The sequence below is a fragment of the Macaca thibetana genome, chromosome 2, assembly GCF_024542745.1.
Source record: "Macaca thibetana thibetana isolate TM-01 chromosome 2, ASM2454274v1, whole genome shotgun sequence".
NCBI lineage: Eukaryota > Metazoa > Chordata > Mammalia > Primates > Cercopithecidae > Macaca > Macaca thibetana.
In genome coordinates, this window is record NC_065579.1 from 149,865,909 (window position 1) to 149,884,883 (window position 18,975).

General features: G+C 44.7%; 1 protein-coding gene across 27 annotated transcripts in view; it reads right to left on the reverse strand.

Moving 5' to 3' along the window:
- The window catches only part of KALRN (kalirin RhoGEF kinase), a 708,666-nt gene that overhangs the window by 52,085 nt on the left and 637,606 nt on the right, over window positions 1-18,975 (reverse strand). For 12 of the 27 annotated variants that reach the window (XM_050781536.1, XM_050781534.1, XM_050781532.1 and 9 more), the window contains 10 exons: window positions 17,930-18,033; window positions 17,678-17,747; window positions 16,962-17,048; window positions 16,021-16,113; window positions 14,506-14,556; window positions 13,552-13,629; window positions 9,927-10,112; window positions 9,378-9,549; window positions 4,712-4,950; window positions 2,178-2,431 (listed from right to left, as the gene is read on the reverse strand). In XM_050781536.1, coding sequence (XP_050637493.1) covers window positions 2,178-2,431; window positions 4,712-4,950; window positions 9,378-9,549; window positions 9,927-10,112; window positions 13,552-13,629; window positions 14,506-14,556; window positions 16,021-16,113; window positions 16,962-17,048; window positions 17,678-17,747; window positions 17,930-18,033 — 1,334 coding nt within the window. Of the gene's footprint in view, window positions 1-1,357; window positions 2,432-4,711; window positions 4,951-9,377; window positions 9,550-9,926; window positions 10,113-13,551; window positions 13,630-14,389; window positions 14,471-14,505; window positions 14,557-16,020; window positions 16,114-16,961; window positions 17,049-17,677; window positions 17,748-17,929; window positions 18,034-18,975 lie in introns of those variants that run through there. The other 15 variants (XM_050781544.1, XM_050781543.1, XM_050781540.1 and 12 more) reach the window with 4 other exon arrangements.

Below are 18,975 nucleotides of genomic sequence, written 5' to 3' on the forward strand. Positions count from 1 at the left end.
GTTAACTTCAGACTTTGATAACTTTACTCCAAAATCCATGTCCCTGGCTCCTTCTGAGAACAACTCGAGTCAGGGAGATCCCTGCTGAAAGGACTCCCAGGGCAGGCAGCACATTGTGTACGTGCGTGTCCATGTAGGGGCGTGTTTCTACATTTATTAAACTCTGGGTTATTTAAAATGCTTGGTGAAAAACTAGAAATATGAGCAATAACATTTCATGTTTGGAAGGAAGACTCAGAGTAGTATAAATGGCAGGACAGGCTTGGTTTCATATGCTTCTTCCCAGAAGAACTCGTCATCATGGTTTGGGGAGCTTCCATCTCTTGGTTGCAAGCCCGGGGACTGATGTGGACACAGGGTTTCAGTGACGTTTGTCCTGTAGGCATCACAACGAATTCTGACCCCTGTGGTTATGGCAAGCCTTGGGGAGGGTGTGCTGAGTGTCCTCCACTGGTAAATACTGACAACCTCTTTCAGTCCACTGCTCCCCTCCACACACACCCCCAACCCTTGTGCAAGAGCGACTGACAAGAAATCAAAATGACCCATATGTATTTCAATCTGCTCTCTTTTGCTCGGTCTGACATCCTTTTACCTTCCCTCCCATGGAATGTATGGATAAGTGGCCAACAGAACCAAAGGTAGGGAGGAAGAAGTGTTTAGTACCTGGATATTTAGAGGATAAATCATTAAGAGTTAGCTCTGCAAGTCCCCTGATTAATAAAAACTTCAGTGCTTCGAGGGCCTTTATCCCAAGGCTTCCTAAAAGGCACCCAAAACAAGTGTACTTAGGATAAAATGCATGGGGGCTATTGTGCCTTAGGGGCCACTGTGGATTTTTGGTTGGGCCTGTGGTTACCTAGTGAGGCCAGGGGATGTCAGTAGCCGCTATCCCCTGTCCTAGAGAGAGGGCCAAAGCAGTGCAGTTCTGCTGGTGCCACTGCTCAGATAGCTCGTGGGAGCCCCCTGCACCATGGTCTTCCATGGATCACTATGCAGCATGGAAAGCAGCGGGGAATGCCAGCCAAACACTGCCTTCTACTCCGGTCATTCATTGACATCAGCACTTCAGGGCTGCCCAGTTGCAGGGAACCAGTCGGACAGCATCGAATCTGTACCTTCCCTCATCTCAGAGGTTAGGGAAAATCAACAGGGGCTGTTTAGGAGGGAAGGCCAGGGTCAGAACTTTAGCAACAAAAGTACTTTTTGTGTAGGAAAAAAAAAATGCCAATGCATTCACCCAAAACCTAAAATATAGAAAAGGAAAAAAACAAGAAAAGGAAAAGAAGAATTGTTTGCACATTGGAAAGTCCAAGAAGAGTGAAATGGGGGGAAAAAGGGCCAACTAGTTTTTAACTTCATTAAAACATGCTCATGGTGAAAATTTATTTTACATATTTAAAATAGTACATTTAAACTGATTAATTACATGACAAGTACAACGATGAGCATTGTGACGCCATCATATTGCACAACCTGACTTCATCCGTATGGGTTTCTTTAAATAGTGCAAAATACTTTATACAGGAATGTGTTCGGAAGGGTCTTTGCAACCAAAATAAGGAAAAGAAGTATCTTACAAATTACTATGAACATATATTCAAGTGACGGGGTCGAAGGGAATTTTTAAAAAGTTACAATCTGTACAGAGGAATTACCACAGACAACCAAAAAGTTCCCTCCCTCCTGGGAGAAGCAGCGGGCCTCTGACCTTCACAGGTTTGGCATTTGTGCCAAGGTAATTTTTTGGTGTCAATCAAAAAAAAAATATATATATATATCAGTTACTTAATACAATATAAATAGAAGTCCAGTCCAGTGAGTCCTGTGGTGGGTCAAATGTGGCAACAGAAAGCACACCTTTTGTCACCTAGGGTTTCAGTAGGGTTCTTTTCTTAATGAGTGGGGGGAAAAAAGAGAGAAAAAATGAACAGAAAATTACAAAACAAAAGGAAAGAAAAAACACTGCCACCACCAACAAAAAAAACTGGACCACTCCAGCCTGGATGCCCCATGCTGTGTATGGTACCAGCACTCAAACACTGGTTCTGTGGCACTGTTGAGAATAAGCAGCAGTAATTCCCTACCGTGTGTTTGCATTTTTGTGTTCTTTTGTTTGTTTCTGAATATTTTTAATCCTCAAACTCCTCTCCCGGGGAAGCCAACGAGGCACTTACTTGATGCTCCCGTCACTACTTTCTGCTGCTGTGGCTTTGGTGAGGGGCGCCAGGATGCTGCCTGGGACCCAGCCCTCGGCGGCGGGGGAATGGTCGCTGGCAGGCTGGTACACCAGACACATGTTCTGCTGGTTGACGGCGAGGACCTGGACCACCTCACCTTGGCTCACACAGATTTCATTCTCCTTCAGTGCGTAGTAATCTTTGATCACGGCCATGGACGAGGTCCCATTGCAGCCTCCCAGGTCGTTCTGCTGGGAGATAAGGGTAAGAGGGGCACAAACACAAGGACGCTAGTTCACGTGGGCTTGCTCGGCACCCTACCCAATGGTTCAAGGCCAAATCTCCCACTAGCAGGGTAGGCAGCGGGCAGCATTCGCTCTTGAGTAATGACATAATATTAATAAGGTGCTCTGAAAGTATGTTTTTTAATAGCAATGTTTCAACAATATTATCATCCAGGGTGAATAGGCTCCAGCCCACACAAAGGTACAAACACACCTTTGACCTGGAAGCCCCTTCCTAGCATACAACCTTCCTGCCAGCATTCTCTTACAAGTGAAAGGAAGAACCTGGCACTGGCATAGGGATATGTAAGCACCTGGGCAGAGTGAGGTCAGCATAAGGGTCATGTCAGGGGTCACAATTCTTCAATGAAAAGAACATGGATTGTTTGATATTAAATTTTTCTCTTTTTGAAAATGCATTGGCTTTACTCTATATTCTGACCCTCTTATCTCTGCCCAGTTCAAAGGCAAGGCCATGACCTACCCTTACCCAACTTCCTGCAGGCACCAGGTACCCTCCCCTACTCATTAATACAAGAGATGCTGCCCATGACCTTTTCATGTGAGTCTGTATCAGGGCAGCTGCAGCTAGACAGACTTGTAACTTTCCAAGGAGGTCTGGCTGCCTCATAGAGCATGGTAAGAGTCAGAAAGTCTTCAGAACATACATATATATTCTATATATACACACATACATATTCTGTATGTATATACATACAGGATATACATACAAATTCTTCAATATATACTCTTTTTTTGTTTGGCTGTTGTTGAGACAGGGTCTGGCTATGTCACCTAGGCTAGAGTGCAGTGGCAGAGTCATAGCTCACTGTAGCCTCGACTTCCCAGGCTCAAGTGATTCTCCTGCCTTAGTCACTGGGACAACAGGTGCATGCTACCACGCCTGGCTAATTTTTTTTTTAAAGTTTTATTAGAGACGAGTTCTTGCTATGTTGCCCAGGCTGGTCCTGAGCTCTCAAGTTCAAGCCATCCCCCTGCCTTGGCCTCCCAAAGCGCTGGGATTACAGGCGTGAGCCAGCGCATCTGGCCCGATATGTTTGACAAAATGCCAAAGTGACTTCAACTTACTCCCAAAGGCAGGATTGTTTTTTAAGGTAGAAAATCATTTCCAGGTGATATGATGGAACAAATTGGTCTAGTTACTCTAATACAGGATTGAACTTGGACACTAATTATTTTTTAACATAACCAATATAAACTAATAATTTTGGGGAGAAATAAAACTATAAAATTGGAACACGTAGATAAAAAATGTAAGTGTTCCTATTCATAGAGCCACTGAGTTCTAGAGAAAACTGAGGCCTAATGAGGTTAACTAACTTGCTAATGTTCTAAAGCAAGTGAGTTGCAGAATTGGGAATAGAAACCGGGTTTGCCTGATTCCTAATCTAGCACTTTTCCCATTTCTCTCCTGTTCTACCTACCTTGTGGGGCGAAATAGCTGTGTAGACTAAATCTATGCTTGAGTCTTTGACTCGCCTCATGGTGATGTTTGAATTGTGGATTATCTCCGACAAACATTCAATCCAAGTTAGACTACTCCCATTCTCACACTGATGATCGACTTCCCTTCCACATCAGCCAATGGATGGTGAAGAACTGTGAACTTCTTTCAGTAGGTGCTCAAGGCAGATCATCATTAGAAAGCGTGATCTCTTTTTAAGATGTCAAACACTATAGCAGTGACTTTTAGATGAAGATGATCCACACCGCAACTATTCTATTTAGCAAAAATCATCCATTTTTATGATTGCTAGAGGAAACTGGTATAACTCACCCAATTTATGGGGGAAAGAAAAACAAAATTGAGACTAGACTGTACTTAGTGGGCTGTTCCTGCTAAAATAATCGGCAAGCATTCAAAGATGCCACTTCCTGGCTGGGCGCAGCGGTTCACGCCTGTAATCCCAGCACTGTGGGAGGCTGAAGCGGCCATATCGCTTGAGGCCAGGAATTTGAGACCAGCCTGGCCAACATGGTGAAACCCCATCTGTTCTAAAAATACAAAAATTAGCTGGGTGTGGTGGGGCACCTGTAGTCCCAGCTACTCGGGAGGCGGAGACAGGAGAATTCGCTTGAACCTGGGAGGCGGAGGTTGCAGTGAGCTGAGATCACGCCACTGCACTCCAGACTGGGTGACAGACCGAGACTCTCTCTCTTCCTAAAGTAACCCCTGAGGCTGTGCCCTCATAGTGACAAGGGTGGGAGTAATGAGTTGTCACTTACCTTGCTGGCTTCGAACTTGTCCCCAGACTGGTGGTATTCAAACCCTGGACTGCCATTGGAGGTAGATATCTTCAGGGGAGGCAGAGGTGGGTTATAGCTGGAGCCCTTTGGGGGCTTCTCTGAGCCCACAGGAACAGAGGAGTAGGGCCTGGGGCTGGCTTGGGGAAGCCTGGCAGGTTGAGACCTCATCACGGCTGTGCTCCTTTCTTTCCGCTGATACTCAATGGGCGATTGCAGTGCTGTGGGATAAGAGCAGGTGGTTACTCTAAGCGTTGGGAATCCCACAAGGATTTGGAGACCTCTTAGGCCCAAGGCTTTGTGTTAGGCATCGTGTGGATAAGTGAGAAAAACACTACCCTTGATTTTAAGGCAATGTGAGAACTAAGACATCTACCTAAATAATGAAAATACAAAAAACAAAATGGTGCCATATGTGAGGTGCCAAGGGTTGTGCAAAGAGAGAGGAGGCTCTGTAATACGTGTGGTGGTGGTGGTGACAAAGAGCTTCAGAAGAGAACTGTGGCCAGACTCTGGCACTTAGGCTGGAGGAAGGAAGCAAGTGTGACGTGCTGGTGAGGGGAACAGGAAGTAGTCAGAGTGCCTAGGGCCATGGGTCTCCCTGGAGGAAGAGGAAACGAGAAAGGTCTGTGAGGTGAGACATGCCATGGTATAAAAAGTCTAGAAAGTGAGGCCAGTGAATCTGGACCAAATTTTGAAGGTCATGAAAAGTAACTGAATGGAATGAACTTTAAAGCTTTAAATTCAGATTCTATCATCAGAGAGCCACATTTGAGGAACAGTAACCTTGTAGTGGTTAGGAGGAGGGACTGGAGACAGAAGGCTTCTTGTCTAATTCAGAAGCCATGGAATGGCAAAAGCCAGAGGCAGAAGGTCTAGGAGAGCGGGATCAGGGGATGTGGAATAGATGTGGCTGTGGTGAGGTTGGGAGAGATGAGACAGTGACAGCCTAGGCGGGAAAGCAATGCAAGAATCGAGGATGGCTCAGGTTTGGAGACTTGGAGGATGGCAGTCAGTGGAACTCACAAGACAGGAGAACGAGCTGATGTGAAGGGGAAGACTGGAGTTTTGTTTTATTGAGTTTAAGGTAACAAAGTTGTAAGGTCTGAGAACTACAGAGGGAGAGCCAGGCAAATGCCATACAGGTCCAATTCTTTAAGAATGACTTCAAGGGTTGACCGATTATGTCATTTTTATCAGTTTGCACTGTAACAACTATTTAAGTGGGTGAACAGCTGGGGCCCAGAGAACTTCTCAATTAGAAGGATGTTGCTACTGTGATAGGTACATACCTCAACAGGACTCAACATAGGGTCACACTTCCTTTCTATCTGAGGTCTCAGAAGGAAAGATGGGCTCTGAGATACCTGCACACATCTCTGTAAGTAGAAGCCTGGCCCTGGTCCATCATCACATCCTTGTCTCTTGTATATGTCAAAGTAATAACGGGCCCACCAGAGCACTGCCTCTCTCACTGAGGAGCGTTTTGTGGGCATTAAGTATTTAGGAGATGATAACCCAGTTCGGTAACACAGTCAGCCCACTGTATCTGCGGGCTCCACAACCATGGATCCAACCAACTGCGGGTTGAAAATATATGGGAAAGGCCAGGCGCAGTGGTGCACGCCTGTAATCCCAGCACTTTGGGAGGCCAAGGCGGGTGGATCACTTGAAACCTTGTCTCTACTAAAAATACAAAAATTAGCCAGGCATGGTGGCATACGCCTGTAATCCCAACTTCTCAGGAGGCTGAGGCACGAGAATCGCTTGAACCCAGGAGGTGGAGATTTGCAGTGAACCAAGATCTTGCCACTGCACTCCAGCCTGGGTGACGGAGTGAGAGACTGTCTCAAAAAAAAAAAAAACAAAAAAAAAATATATATATATATATATATATGGGGGAAGAAGAGGGAAAAAAGATGGTTGTAGTCTGTACTGAACATGTACAGACTTTTTTTTTTCTTGTCATTCCATAAACAATATAGTATAACAATTATTTACGCATCATATACATTATATTAGGTATTATAAACAATCTAAAGATGATTTGAAGTATACAGGATGATGTACATAGGTCATATGCAAACACTATGCCATTTTATGTAAGGGACTTGAGCATCCACAGACTCTGGTATCCTCGGGAGGTCTTGGAACCAATTCCCTGTGGATACAAAGGGCTGACTGTATCTCCATGATTCATTAAGAGAAAGGTCTCTTGGAACCAAGTAAAGGTCTGAATCATTGACTATGCCTAAATAAATACAGTTCCAAGTTCTAAGTACATACCAGAGTTATAAAGTAGGCCTTATCAAACTGATTTTATGAATCAATTCCCATCATATGGAATTGTGATATTACCTGGTTATTTACAATAATTGTGCTAAAACATTTGAAAATAGTATGCCTTCTTAAATAAGCTAAATGGACAGCCTGTATTCTTTCACCAACCTCCATTTGCACAACGTAATTCTCAGAATCAAGAAAACTGCATCCCTACAGGGTTTGTTTTTGACTGATTGATACAGTGTCTCATGTCTGATCCTGCTTCTTTCTTCACTTTGGTTGCTAGGGAGATCATAATTAAATAAATGAGTGCTCTAACACTAGCACCTATACTGCAGTTCTGTGGTTCACAACCTTAATCTGAAGTCCTGTAGCTGTGGATTCAAGTCCTGTTTCTATTGCTCACTGTTTCTGTGACCTTGGACAAGTTCTGAGTCTCCTTTTCCTCACTTGAAAAAAAGTGGACAAGAGTACTTACCTCTCCATGTTGACGTGAGGATTAAATGTGAAAAACCATGTAAAATGCTTAGCATAGTGCCTGACACAGAGCAAGGATTCAATATACAGGAGCCATTATTGTTATGTCAATAACTTGTTTCAACTTACTGTTATACCTTATTTTTCTTTTGTCCCAAATTGATGAATTTTAAAATTCTTAATTTCTGCTTAGAATCTATCAGAAACTCCTAATTAATAGAATGCAATTTAAATGGATATATTTTATATATGCACACAGTTTTGCATAAAATTATTTTATCAACAAAAGTGTTCATTTGAAGTCATATATTCAGAAATCATAAGCCATACACAACTTTCATGACCATCCCTCAGGGCTGGGCTGGTGTTTAATTTTAGATATTTTAGAGTGAAAAGAATCCTAGAGATCACTTAGTCTAGTTGTTTTTCACCAAATTTTTTTACAGTTGAGGGCCAGGAGCCTGGCCCAAAAATACTTTCTGTAAGTGCAAAATTGCTTTGAAGTCTCAAAGCAATTTGAAGTCTTAAAAAGTCATGGCATCCTGTTACATGATCTTCTTCTATTTGTCTTTAAAACACTGTGCTAAATCCCTTATAATATAGGGAAACTGATATTGTAGGGAGGATGCCAGGTTTCCTGCTTCCAGGAAGACTGGCTCATCACGGAGCATGCCAGCATGGGCAGAGTATATCTACCTGAACTCTCTTTTTCAAAAAACCAGTCACAAGGCCCAGAGAAATGTCATGACCTGCTCAAGGTCCTCAACTCGTACGTCACCTTTTATCTTTCCCTTCAGCATTCAGTTCCATTCTAGACACCCAGAACATGCTGTATCTGGATCATTTGAGAGTCCAGATCCTAGTACTGGCATGAAAATGTGACACACCCAAGGGTGGGCCTGTACGTGTGTACATGTGTGTACCTTTGTGTGCACTCATGTGAGCACATATAGCCATGTAGTACAGATCTCAGGACAGGCAGGAAGAGGTGGTATACCCAAAGGTGGTTGTGTGTGTGTGTGTGTGTGTGTGTGTGTCTATCCAGGCATATGTGCTTGCTGAGTCTTCAGGTTTACTTCATTACTAGTTACATCTTGCATTCAACTACAAGCTCTGTTTCTGCTTGGTTAGATGTCAGAGCTAACCAAGTCAGCAGAGATCAGCCACTAGTTTAAAATCGCACACCCCTTTCCCATGCCAAGCTCCGTGTGAAGAAAATCCCAGCAGAGGAAAAAATAAAGAAATATATTCAAAGTGGCAACTCTACTTCACTCCAGTTCACACCACTCATGAGGGAGCTCCTGCAAGGGCCACAGAGAGCTACACCCTCTGTGTAACCACCAATTTTCTTCTAGGAATTTTCAGGGTATTACAGAAATTTAAAGTTAGCAATCATTCTCATTTAAAAGGGGTAAGGCTGGCTAGCAACGTGGCTTATTTAGGCTCTCACACTGTTGGGAGCAGAGGAGGGATTTGAACTGATTGGCCAAACTCTCATTTATCTCTAGTTAACACTAGAGAAGCTATGAAAAGTGGAAAAACACATGTCATTTCTAGCCGGCCCTGGCCTCTTAGACACAGAGGATATGCCTACCTCAGACTTTTGCCCAAATTAGTACCAGGCAGTAGTGATGGCAACAAGACATATATCCTGTGTCCCATAAGCGAAATCTCTTCTATCAGAAAGATGGAGCTTCTTTTCCATACCCTATCTGTTCTTGTGTATTCAGATTCAGAAAAATTCAAAAGTGTTTCTGAAAACTACAAAGTTGGAGTTCCATAAAATGTGATCTGGGTTCATAACTCACCATGAACCCAGACCCAAGGAAGCTCAGAAGTTGTGGAGTCCCCTGACATGGCCCTGCAAGAAACCAAGCCCAGCACCCACCATTCAAAAAGTCTCGCTGTGTTTCTAAGACTTGATTGATGTCCTGCACCCAGGCCTGCTGAATGTCAGCATTGGCGGCTTGCAGAATGACCCTCTCAGAAGTCTCTCTGTTCATGAGTGCAAACTTGCAGGGATCATTGTCCACATTCTCCTCCAGGACCAAGTAATTCATCTGGAAGAAAACAAGTTGATCCTTTTTATATTTAAGAGATTTTTAAAATATCAGCAACATATTACTGTTCCTCAAAGTTTCTATTTCAGGACAAGCTTCCAAATTTTGCCCTGGATCTAGCAGGACAGTACTTAGGTTTTTGTCTCTGGGTGAGTGACATAGTCCCAGGGAACCTGCAGGATCATGCTGGAGACTGGCTCAGCCTGTCACTTCAGCTCACAGATAATCACTGTCGTTCAACCTCCATGACCGAAGGTTATTAGGCTGAAAGATCTTCATGGTTCTGGATGTCACGACTCCAGTGCCTTGTCTTAGGGAAGCAGCTCCCAAAAACTGGGCTCTTCCTTGCCCCTTCATATCACCATTGGGATCCTCACCTTGATACTCCTTTTGAACATGTAGCCAGGGGTGAGGGATCCCTTCCTGAGCAGTTCACTGAAGATGACAATCTGCTCGAAGAGGAACACGCGCCTCTCTTTGGTCCGGGACTGCATGCCTGCATCCAGCTCAATCACATAGAATGTGTCCTGCTGTAGCAGCTTCCCCTGAGCAGTCAGGGTGCCCTGAAGGAAAGAGGGGCTGGGGTGAAGTGAATGAAAAATGGGGAGATGGCCACTGCCCTCTGGGTCCAGAGAACCTCCCCATCTGGGGATACGGACAACAGATCTGACATCAAAATCCTCAGGGCTCTAGGAAGAGACTGAATTGGGACCCACCCACTCATCCGGGGGCCGACCTTGGCCATTTTCCTGCACACACAAGGGCCCTGGAGGGAAAGGGAAAGCAAGCTGTGGAACCCCTGAGAAACAGCTCCAGGCAAATGCCAGAAGGCAGGAAGGTAACATTATTAGCAGAAAAGTCATAATCCTGGTCCTTCTTGTTTTTTATTGAAAGGACAATGGAAAGTAGGTGACACTTGGAGCTACAAGTGGCCTTTCCATCCTCAGAGCTCTGAGAACTGTGCCTGCCTGGTTCCTTTGCAGTATGGGCCAAGGACCAAGGGCATTCTCATGGCCACCAACCTTGGACTCACCTGTAGACAAGGGAAGTGATGAAGGCAGGACCACAAATATTCGGATAAGTCACTCCCCTCTCTTCTTCAATTATTTTAGGATGGGGAAATTCTGCAATCTTAGTTTCTAGTTATAGGCCAACAGGTAAAGTTGGGGGTACTATAGATAGGTCTCCACATTTTATAAGCTGGTAGATACTTTTCTGGGTTCTGTGATTCTTCTAAAAATGACTCCAGGGTGGGCGCGGTGGCTCACGCCTGTAATCCCAGAACTTTGGGAGGCCAAGGCAGGTGGATTACCTGCGGTCAGGAGTTCGAGACCAGCCTGCCCAACATGGCGAAACCCCATCTCTACTAAAAATATAAAAATTAGCTGGGTGTGGTGGTGTGTGCCTGTAGTCCCAACTATGGGGAGGCTGAGGCACGAAGATCACTTGAACCTGGGAGGCAGAGCTTGTGGTGGGCCGAAATTGCACCACTTCACTCCAACCTGGGCAACAGAGCGAGATTCTGTATCAAAATAAATATACATATAAATTAATTTTTAAAAATTAATAAAATAAAAAAAAAATAAAAATGATTCTAGCTACTAGGCCACCTGACACCTAACTGAGGAGGTAGAACCTATTTGGTTTGTCAGTTTCTAATGAGATTTTCAGAGACATCTTCACAGCTTCAAAGGGAATATGGCCCAACCCAGAAAGTCTTCCCAGACTCTGACAGAGCACCTTGCATTTCTATTGCTTTGCAACAAGAAGACCCTGACATCAGAGAGAGCAATCTGAGGGCCTCCTCTGAAATGCAGGTACTCCTTCTCAGGCGACAACTCTGTCCTTCGGTGCCAATGTGGCCATTCCCTTCATGTGATGCCTTATTCCAAACACTACCCAGCAGAAGGGTTATTTTTCTTTTGTATTCCTGAGAAGTGCCTGCCCTCTGCTTGGATCATGGCTCCTTACTGCCAATGTCAGCAGCCAAACAGGCTTATCTCTACCCTGGTCCAGAGTTAATATTAAGCCAGTGACCAGCTAGCCAGGAAAGCTCTATTAATATTACATAAGAACCTATCATGGCTTATAGCTCGGCCAGCATCAAAGGGAAAGCCAAAGGATTTGAAAGTGGGGGGGGAATTTAAAAGAGGAGGCTCTAACTTCTCTCAAGCCCAAAGCCATGGGCTGAGGGAATAGACACATGCTCACTGTCCTTCCCAGTTACCTGAAGGAATGCCAAAAGCAGGTTCTGGTGGCTTAACAAAAACCGGAGAGAGCAGTGCTTAACTTAAAAGCTTGATTCCGTGCTTGTGTGTGCCCTTACATGGACACACACATGCGCACATGCACATGAACAACACAGCTCCTGTGAAGTTTAACTTGGGGCAGACAGCACAATCAGACGCCACTCCTGCCGGTGGTCACTTCCTCCAGAGACCCAGAGAAGCACAGTTAGTCTCCTGTTCAGAAAACATGGGGTCTTCAAGGTTGAAGAGCAAAAGGGATCTCTTGGTTTGTTCAGTATAGCCTCAGACCTGATGTAATGCCAAGGGAAAAAGTATAAAACTCCACCCAGTATGACTGAAGAAAAATAGTTAAGAACTCAGTGTGTGTCTGCTGAGTAACCCTGCTTACACTAATGCCTCCGGCCTGCTTTGGAAGATCAAGAGCTTATGAAAAACGCACAGCAAAGAAAACCGTCCACATAGTTCCTGTCACAGCAAAGCATGAAAACCAGACAGGGACACATGGGATGGGCTGGAAGGGCAAGGAGGAGAAGAGAATTTGGCTCAACAATGTCATGAATCCAATGCATGAACTCAAACTTAAATACACTATCCCTTAAATTACTCATACAGTGGTATGAGTATGAGTCAACTATATATCTGTCTTGTATCTATTCCATTCCAGTGTAGCCAGAAAAAAAACAAGCCATTTATTTCTTAGTTATCTCAAATTCTAGGAATCCCTTTCCCCCAAAAAAGGAATAATGAAAGCTTAGGTTTCGGACTGCTGGGAAATAGAAGATACACATCTTTATCTAAAGGGATCAACAACTACTAGGTACCAATCAATAATTGTGTCAGTTCCAATTTTATCATATTAATCTTAAAAACATATTATGTGTGGCTAATTTATTAGGTTTGGATATACATTAATAACAGTCAGTTATTCAGTTTAAATTAGAAAGTCAATTTGCTCTTCAAAGGTTCACTGTTATGGGCTGAATTGTGTTTTCTCTCCTTCCATGCCCCTCATCAATTCCTATGTTGAAGTCCTGGCCCCTAATTGCCAGAATGTCAGCATGTCACCTTATTGGGAAATGGGGTCTTTACGGAGGCAATCAAGTTAAAGTGAAGTAGTCATGCAAGTGAGCCCTAATAGAATATGATTGATGTGCTTATTAAAAAAAAAAAAAAAAAAAAAAAAGGAAACAGTTGGGAGTGGTGGCTCATGCCTGTAATCCTAGCACTTTGGAAGGCTGAGGCAGGGGATCACCTGAGGTCAGTTCAAGACCAGCCTGACCAACATGGAGAAACCCTGTCTCTACTAAAAATACAAAAAATTAGCCAGGCGTGGTGGCGCATGCCTGTAATCCCAGCTACTTGGGAGGCTGAGGCAGGAGAATCGCTTGAACCCGGAAGGCAGAGGTTGTGTCGCCACTGCACTCCAGCCTGGGCAACGAGAGCAAAACTCCATCTCAAAAAAAAAAAAAAAAAAAAAAAAAAAAGAACTCTGGGTCTTTCCAATCTCCTTGGAATTCTGACTTTGGTTTGGCCAAATGCTCTGTAACTTCTTATGACCTCCCTACTGCCGGACTTCCGAAAGAGATGCATCTTCCAGGACTGTGAACCAGAGGGGCCCAGGCATGAAGGCATAGTGGTGAGTGAATGAAGGAGGCAGAGGCAGGACACAGGGCTTCGGAGGGAGGAAGCTGCAACAGCTTGGACTTCTACTGTCCTGGAGAGAGTGGGCTTAGACGCATTCTTAAAGACTCACCTCGAAGCCTTGCAGACGTCCTAGATTCATCATGTCATTGCAACGTTTGGGAACAAGGCACATTAACTCCACTGCTTTCTGTGGGAAAGAACAATCGTCACTCAGGAGGGGGAACAGCACTCAGGCAGGAAGCTCTTGGTAATTCAGTGCTGGAAAACAGGGACTTCATCTCTGGTGGCTCCTTTATTCTAGGAAGGGACGCTGGTGCCTGCTGTCCACTCAGAGAGTATGGGGCTTTCTGTTCCAGAGAGGGGGTATTGGTCCTCAGCACAGGGGCTCCATGTCAGTCACTGAGCATACGTTGGGGGAATATTACTCAGCTCCTCCTTTCCCTACCTTCCTGTTTTTGTTCATCAAGTCCCTTGCCTTCTCAGATTTTCTTTCTTCTCTCTGTTGCTTCCTGGCTGCCCAGGCAACAGCTTAGCCTGGCTTGTGAGCCACTAGAGGCCTTAAACTAAAATAATCTGTCAGAATGGTCTGTAACCTCTCTGGCTTAAAATAATCCCATGGTGACATTGTCTCAAAGGACTTCACTTGGACGTAGTCTGCAGGGTTTGGATAGGGAGGTGAAAATGGAATACTTTATATGTTTGACTCAAATAATACTTGCCTTCACGAATAAAATTGCGTACTGAGGCTTTTGTGCAACTTACATCTAATCTCTGAAGGATATTAAGGGGCTACCCTTTCCTACTATGTGTCACCAGGAACCTAAAGAACACCAGTGGGGCTCAGCTGTAGTCCACCCCAGGACAGACGTTATCGAGTTCTAGGAAACGCTGTGTTAACACTTGCCATTCCTCAAGCAGGTACAAAGCTGTTTACAAGAGCCTCTTACTGTCCGAGAGGGATGCACCTGGATCCATGGTCTTCCTGAGACAATCTTTTCCCCTCTAGAGAGAGATAACCAATATGGCCCCTAAGAACAGCAAGCATTACAAGCAGAAAACTCACCTCGATATCTGAGCACTCCAAACCAGCCTTCTCACTGTATCTCAGGAAGTCCTAACAAGTAGGGGAAGCAGGGGAGTGTGGGAAGGGGTAAAATTAGTAAAACAGCGGGGAAACAACTTATCATAAAAATACAATAACACCCTGGAGACTTTCCTTCCCAGCAGAGGTGCAATGGTTTAGAGTAGCTGAGAAATGAAATTACGAGTCATGTAAGATGTAATAACAGAGAGAGAACTCCCAGAATATTCAAAATTTCTTTTTCTTTTTTCTTTTCTTTTCTTTTCTTACTTTGTTTCTATCTTTCTTTTTTTTTTTTTTTCTTTTTTTTTTGAGACAGAGTCTCACTCTGTTGCTCAGGCTGGAGTGCAGTGGTGCGATTTCGGCTCACTGTAACCTCTGCCTCCCAGGTTCAAGCAATTCTCCTGCCTCAGCTTCTTGAGTAGCTGGGATTACAGGCGAGTGCCACCACACCCAGCTAATTTTTGGGTTGGCCAGGTTGGTCTTGAACTCTGACCTCAGGTGATCCACCTGCCTCAGTCTCCCTAAGTGCTGGCATTACAGATGTGAGCAACTGCACTCAGCCTCAAAATTTCAAAGCTATGGGAGAAGGAAGAGTGAGAGGGAGGGAAGACAGAAGGAAAGGGGGATTATGACAAGAAAGGAGAGAAAGGAAAGTTAAGTCTCTCTTTCCTATTTAGCCTCTGAGTTCCATAAGATGAATCAAGTTAAGCCATTGTTTAAAATATAATTAGGCTGGGCACAGTGGCTCATGCCTATGATCTCAACACTTTGGGAGGCCGAGTGGGAGGATTGCTTGAGGCCAGGAGTTTGAGACCAGCCTGGGCAACATAGTGAGACCCTGTCTCTACGAAAAAATAAAAAATTAGCCAGGCATGATGGCATGCACCTGTTGTCCTAGCTACGTGCGAGGCTGAGAAGGGAGGATCGCTTGAGCTCAGGCATTTGAGGCTGCAGTGAGCTATGACGGTGCCACTGCACTGCAGCCTGGGTGACAGAGTGAGACCCTGCCTCAAATATAAATAAATATATATAATATTTGATAATATATATTGATTATATGTAAAATATATTGATTTTATATTTAAATATATATATATAAAAAATCAAATTTTAGGTATTACTACTCTAAGATTTCTAAAGCCTTGCCTTTCCCTTTCTTTGTCCCTTGTAGTTCACTCTGATTTTATATTCTTATTATTTTTTAAAGGTATCAAGTCAATGATTGAGACAAAGTAAGAATGTGAATTGAAAAAGGAAAATCAAGTAACAACCTGCCACCTTAAGGGCAGGAAGAACAGTCATGCAGTTTATCTGGGGGCAAAGCTGATGGAGTAACCAGCAGTCGGATAAAAGTTCCCACGTCCCTACCACCCCTCCCACAGTTCACAGTCCTTTGGGACAGTGTGGTGGAGGCAGAACGCCTAGCACTATGCTAACCTGCTCTGAGCCTGAGGGACCCTTCTCCAGCCCTGACCCAGGCTCCCAGCTTCTTACCTTGAGGAGCAACTGGTATTTTGTTATTCTCTGAATGGGCTTGATGAGGAAGTCACTCAGTGTCAGCCTCTGATTTATCTCCTGTTTTACCTCCTGAAACACAGGCAGCAATATTAGAAGAAAAAGGAACTGAAGAACTGGGGTGCTCTGAATCAGGGTTCAAAGGCGTGGAAGTCAGGTCTGCATGTTTTCCAATGAAGCTGAAGAATCTTTAAGCAATGTGAGAGGTAAAATTGCCTAGAGGACCGTTCACTTGTTATGAACAACACGTAACACACATCACCACTGGCTTCCTGCCTTCCTCCCATGCTTTTACAGTGAGTACTTCCACACCTTGGTCTTCACCCCAGTGTTGGGAGACAAGCTGGAGGGGCCTTATTCTCTCCACTGCTTCAGGGAAAAAGCAGGGAAAAGGGGTTTCTCCTTGACACACAAGCCTTTGGAGCAGGGCCCTAAACTCAGATCTCCCAACACTCAGCTGAGCGCTCTTTCTAAGTGACAGTGCTGCCTTTCTGCCCGCAAAATCAATCCTTCCAGGCTAGGCCAAGCAGAGACTAGGAAGTGGCTGCAAACCCTTCAACCAACAGAAGGCTCCTCAGTAAGTGGTCCCTGGGGGACTGGTGGGTACAATCTGCTCCAGGGTCACTTAAGAAGAACTGGAGCTTCTCAAACCGTCTCTGTGTTCAGGCTGATTCTGCAAATAGGGGCTTCTCAAATGAGAACCCAGACTGGGCCACCTCAGCTCCTCTCAAGTGAAGGTGCTCATGAAAATTTAGCTAAGAAGCTGCTTTCTTTGTTGAGGCAGCTATTCCTGCCGTGAAGGGGTCAACGGTGCTGTGTGGGGGTCACCTATGGATGGATGATGTCTGGTATTTCTGAAAGTGGCTGTCTTGGCCTGAGTTTTCCTTCCATCCTAGTTCAGCAAAGCCCGCACAGCTTACCTCAAAGTAGGTGTCATACTCAGCAACGATGTACTCTGAGCGTGGCTTATTCTGACAGTACCACACGTAGATGTGCAGTTTCCGTTCCTGAAAGAACAGAGAGAGACATGCGGACAGTCAGGCATCTTGTGCCTTTTGTTCAATCTCAGAGTGCCGTGCTGGCCTCCACGTGAACGAAGGACTAAGGCACACTTGGGGAGGCACCAAGGCAGCTGAATACCAGGGATATAAATGTGGTGGGCAAGAGCCACTTTCCAAATCGCCATGGTGGTCAAAAAAACAAACAAAAAGACTCAGAGAGGGCTGAGAAGGAAAGTCAGTCAAGGAAGAGCAGAAGAGAAGAAATTTTATTTATTTTTCTTCTGAGACAGGGTCTCGCCCTGTCACCCAGGCTGGAGTGCAGGGTGGGGCCATCGTGGCTCACTGCAGTCTTGACCTCCCAGGATCAAGCGATCCTCCTGCCTCAGCCCTCCAAGTGGCTAGGACTATAGGCATGTGCCACCAGCCCTGGTTAATTTTTAAATTCTTTGTAGAGATGGGGGCCTCGCTATGTTGCCCAGGCTGGTCTCAATTCCTGGGCTCAAGCAATCCTCCCACCTTGGCCTCTTGAAGTGTTGGAATTACAGGTGTGAGCCACTGTGCCTGGCCAGGATTTTAAAATGAATATAAATGAGCCTAGTGAAGGAGTTGGGGAGGAGGTGATGGGAGACACTCACATGCTTAATAAAGAGCTGTGCCAATCTGTCTTGCTCCTGGATACACTTTTCCAGTTCCGCCAGGAAAAAACTAAAAGGAGAAAGGGGATAAGAGAAGGAAGCCACATTATTCAGAACTGTATTCTTTCTCAATAATAAGATGAGTGACAGAAGACTCTCCCCTAAGCCCTACCCCTTGAGTCAGATGCAGGAAGAGGACGCAAGTCCTGGGTTCCCAGGACACTGGATCCTCGGGGCAGCGTTAACACTTACTCCTTATGCCAGTCATAAATCTGATGAATATTTCCAAACACGATTTTGTCCTTTCCTCGCATATCCTCAGGGACACCCTTTTCTTCTATTCTCTTCATGAAGCCCTGCAGCAGCAAAGGCAGTGGTTAGTAGCATATTTTCAGAGGAAAGCTTTCTGGGCTGTGCCACACACCACAGCACCGCTGCGAGCCCACACTCTCTGTGTGAGTTTGAGGACAAATGCTTCTATGGTTTCTCACTATTCAACCAGGTCTTTTACCCCCGGTGCAGAGCAAAGGACAAAACTTTTATGAGTTTCAGGATCCCCTTCTTTGTCTCCAGTCCCCTTAAGAAAGCAGAGCACAGAAGAAAACAATAAGCTGTCCCTCTTCCTTCTCCCAGTCCATGTTAATCAGGTCTGTAAAGGCTCAGAATTAGATACATCTGGCCTAAAAGTAAGTCTTAATATGCTAATACTTTATAGTCTATAAAATGCGATCATATAGAATTTCATTTTTGGTTTAACATCAGGTTTGGAGGTTGGACAGGTAGCATTATCTCCATCTGACAGACAAGAAAACCTAGGCACCTGGGTGTTGGATGACTTGTCCCATAATCGCACTGCTGATGTCTGAGTTCCCTGCAGTTCAGCCTCCCAGTCTCCAGATTCCCTTGTCCTCTACTCCTGGGCTGGACTGCGTATGGAAGCTGCTGTACCTCTTCCACCCCCCCAGCCCCACAAAAAGACAAGAATAACTTCCCATAAGTCAAAATTCAGGTCTTCTATATGCCTGGCTAATCTGTTTATCCAAGGTTCAGGTAAGCAAATATAAAACCCTAAGTCAGCAGATTTCACAGGATGGGGACTCAGGTTAAATGTAAGGAAGCAGCAGGCAATGTAGCCATATAATTTGTAGACTTCATGTTCTTTCAAGATGATTAACAATAGGGCTCTAAGTCACTCAAATTAGCCATTTATTTTCTCAGGTTTTTTTTCATCCAAGTGTCTAAGTTCCTCGTAAGTGAATTCCTACCGAGCTAGAGTTGTTTAATTTACTACCAAGTTG